Source organism: Colletotrichum acutatum (genome assembly GCF_030867785.1).
Source record: "Colletotrichum acutatum strain CBS 112980 chromosome Unknown BDZ83scaffold_11, whole genome shotgun sequence".
NCBI lineage: Eukaryota > Fungi > Ascomycota > Sordariomycetes > Glomerellales > Glomerellaceae > Colletotrichum > Colletotrichum acutatum.
Window position 1 is genome coordinate 640753 of NW_026849005.1, and position 3908 is coordinate 644660.

At 50.6% G+C, this 3908-nt stretch overlaps 1 protein-coding gene across 1 annotated transcript; it reads right to left on the reverse strand.

The window, feature by feature from the left end:
• Positions 1–219: 219 nt before the first annotated feature.
• On the reverse strand, positions 220–731 carry BDZ83DRAFT_605720 (uncharacterized protein). Its single transcript, XM_060507342.1, has one exon. The coding sequence runs from the start codon at positions 652–654 to the stop codon at positions 268–270; it is 387 nt and encodes a 128-aa protein (XP_060369652.1). The 5' UTR covers positions 655–731; the 3' UTR covers positions 220–267.
• Positions 732–3908: the final 3177 nt, after the last annotated feature.

Genomic DNA, 3908 nt, shown 5'->3' on the forward strand with positions numbered 1-3908 from the left:
AGCGGGTGTAGAAGTTGGTGCGGCTGCGGGCGTTGGCGGTGCGAAATCGACATGGCCGCACCCACATAGATAATCCTTGTTCCGGTAACTGATTTCGTTGCCGCGAGCTGACTTCACTCGAGATCCGCAGAGCCAAGCCCAAGAATACCTACATGGCTGACAAAAATAAGCGACATCACGAGGGAAACCATTCATCTTTCTTATACAGTCATTTCTTATCAGACTTCTGCCACCTGCTAAAGTGCCACCATCAATCTCGCTCCATGTTCAATACAAACACCATCTCTTCCTAACTAAACAGTGGGCCTTCCAGATAGCTTTCTCTTCCTGAAGTGATAGGCTCGCCGCAAGCCCACTTGTGCTGGTCGTCATGAAAACCGCCGCTCCCTTCCATACCCTGCCTCGACTGTCCAGCTCTTCAACGCCATCCACGCTCTTCCCTAGGTTCTCATCTATATATATATATATATATATATCACGCCCGTACCTCCATCGCCAGACTGCCTCCCATATTCCCTTGCCAACAAAGCAGACCGCCTCGGGCTTGGACCTTCTGATCTTCGCATCGAGTGCAGGCGTCCCTCCGGTCATCTCTTGCTTCGAAAGCTCGCTGGTAGTTTTGGTCGGTCTCCCGAGGAGGTTTGTGTTGCCCATCGCGTAATGATGTGGTAGGTCGCCGTCCTCCTCAGGCCGTTAACGTCGATCTGGACAGCCAGATGCGCGCAGCAGCCGCTAGAACAAGTTTGACGGATGGCTATAGGCATGGCCAGCTGTAGCAGTCTGAACCCCGGGGTTCATGTCAGCTGTCTGGTAGTCCTTACTTGAAGAGCCAGTAAAATCGAACGAATAAGTACTTCGGTAAATGAATGAATGATAGATACTCAGCAAAAACGCTTAGAGGAACGTACAGATAACTTCAATCAAGTCTGCCTAGTGATAAGTCTTCTGGCTTGATCTCATAGTGCACCCATTCCATAGAGCAGTTCAGTCTGGGGGTCAGAGGCAGGAAAGCTCTTGAGAGCTCTTGATATCAAAGCAAATGTAAACAACTTCAGTCCCTTAATGATAGCAAGCCTAAATCATGCAGCTTCCGGATATGGCAGGTAATTCTGCAGCAAAATGCGTGCTGTTCTGCAACAAGATTCGGTAGGGGCCATTCGTCATGCTGTGCATGACGAGACGTGGGGATGATGATCTGACCGGACCCTCTCACTAGGTCATAATATCTTGTGTCTAGTTCAGACCAAGCAGTTGCATTTTACATCTAGGAGCTCTCACAATTCACAGAGAGTAAGACGCCGTTCGCCGGCGCTGAATCCCAGACCTGCTCCGCAGGGCCAGCACTTCATGATCAATCTGCACACTTCGAACCACCACATACGACCATACCCATTGGAAAACTCGGGATCCCGTCCGCTCTCCCATAGATAAGCCAATGAGGGCCGGATTAGTAGTTGGGTCGGTGACGACCAGCGAATACCTGGTGTTGTATGTTTTTGGGTTGATGCTTTTTGAAGCATTTCATTTTGGTGGTTCACGATGCTCTTTACCCCCACTTCCACGCCCACTCCCGCTGGGGGGATATAACGGCATGTCAAGATTTAGACTGATTTAAAACAAAGAACTTTTTTATAATGATGATTGTATTTTTTGAGTTTTCTTGCCAGTAGGTATTCTACCTACAGGACTTGATTTTCGTTCTTTGGTGGAGGTAGAGACAGTGTTGTTGAAGAGACCGATCCAAGGAAACACTAACCAATCATGACAATATATAGAAGCTCAAATGATTGACTATGCGCAAATGCAGCAGGGAAACGTTCCTCCAGTTCATAAGAAGGCGATAAGAAAAAGGTTGATTGTGTTTGACACCTCTGGTAGGCGGCTTAGGTCGCATGTCATCACGATGACTCGGGTATGTGCCGAAGAGCTGTGGGTTGAGTGTGACCTCGACACCATTTTGTGTATGGAATTGCATGTTTGCCACTGAGAACGCGGGATTATTCTTCCTCCTCATCTTCGGGTTCACCTAAAGCGTACTTGGCATCCTCCAGGCCTTGAACTACCAGGTCCAGGTCCTTTTGCGTTTGATCCTTTTGCTTTTGAAGCTCGGCCAGCTGGGCGTCTATGCTCTCTTTCTCGTCGTTTTTACTTGTTTCTTTTTTTGCTTCAACCTCGCTCTGTTGCGTCTCTATGTTCTTTATTGCAACTTTCAATGCCTCTATCGTTTCGGGATATTCAATGAGTATTTGTTTCAGTCGCGTGGGATTGATTTGCCCGCCGACCTCATCGATATCATAATCCATTATGTGGTCGCCCGAGTGCTTGTCAAGGTTTCTGATGGCTGAGTTCTGGTAGAGAGAGATACGTGATTCTTTTCTGTTGGCGAACAACACGATTGCTAGTTCTGGTGCGCTTTCGCTTCTTACTACTCTCTGTTGTTATTCAGCAAGCTGCGCTGCTGAATTAAGTAGATTTGTCGTTGTATGTTCTTCCTATATCTAGTAGCTGTGTTGGTATGATATGAAGTGAAAATTTTGAAGCGTATTTGGTAGATGGTAGATTTCTAGTGAATGACACATGGTATGAGGCGATTCGTATGTTCTTATAGTCAGCAGGCCTAGGGCCCGGGACTAGACGGGGTAGCTGCTTTGGGTGAGGTGAACAGCTGAACTTGAAACACATTTGTGGGAGCTTTAGTTGATTCAATGAATATGTTGTTGTTGTTGTTGTTGTATTTAACGCCGTGGCGGCCGGGCTAGAGCCCTTACCGCAGACCTCCCGAAGGGTATATGGCGTGGAGGGCCGTGAGCCAAGGCTACCTACTCTACAGTACGTCGTCTCTTTACATCGTCCTCCAAATCATGCCTTGTGGCCACTACGCGTTCTGTCTGTCCCCGGTTCCCGCTGGTGCCCCAGTTTCATTCTTTCCCAAATCGTCCCTTGGAATCGGGAGGTTCTTTGTAGTCCGCACTCACATCTACCTAGGTGTGGATGCTGCTACCGCAGACAGATCTTCTGGAAGAAGTCCGTCACGCGGAGAAAGGCCTCGAAGCCTCGTGGGTCGGTGATTAATCTCTTGAAGTAGGCCTCGAGAGATCCCATAGGACCTATGGGCTCGGGCATACTGCGAGAGTGGAGGGTCGGCCACCGTTGCCTCCTCGCCAGCGTTAGTCGACAGTAGACCAGGTGGTCCACGTCTTTCGCCTCTCCACAAGAGCACATCATTAGAGCGTCGTCGTGGTTGAAACGTCGGTGATATTGCTCGAAGTCCCCGTGACCCGATCGTGCCGCCAGCAGGTGATGTAACGTAGCCCGCGGCAAGGCCAGTTCAGGAGGGCTGGACAGAGCTGCCTCAAGCCCCAAGTCCGCGTACCGCGGCCTTCGCTCTTTATACCACCATCTCCTGTGCTGGCTTTGTAATTTTTCCCTTGCAAGCCGCTTGATGCCCGCTAGTGTTGCCATTTGACCCATCCGCGCCGGCAGTGTCGTTCCTTCTTTGGCCAGCCGGTCCGCGGCCTCGTTTCCTTCGATGCCCTGGTGTCCCGGGGACCAGTGCGTCCGTATATCAAATATCCTGGCCGCTTCTTGGATTTCGAGGAACGCGTCTTGTGACGAGTCCGGCGCCTTGCCGCGGATGCCTTGTATAACGCTGGTGTTGTCGATACATATGTGGATTGGATGACCGCGATTGGTGAGCAGAGCCCTTCTGAGGCCGGTTCGCGCCCCTTCGACCTCGGCGTCGAACACTTCTGCTAGTCCGAGTCGGCCGCACCCTTGCGCTATGCGTTTGGAGTCTCGGTAGATGACGAAGCCGTACCCCACGGCTCCGTTCGTCGCCCTGGAGCCGTCCGAGAAGACGATCATATGGCTTTCCGGTACTGTCTTTAGCCAGCGCTCGAAGCTTTCCG

Bases quoted from the DNA above. Each gene is read 5' to 3' on its own strand.
- BDZ83DRAFT_605720 (XM_060507342.1), bottom strand. From the start codon at position 654: ATGGGCAACACAAACCTCCTCGGGAGACCGACCAAAACTACCAGCGAG.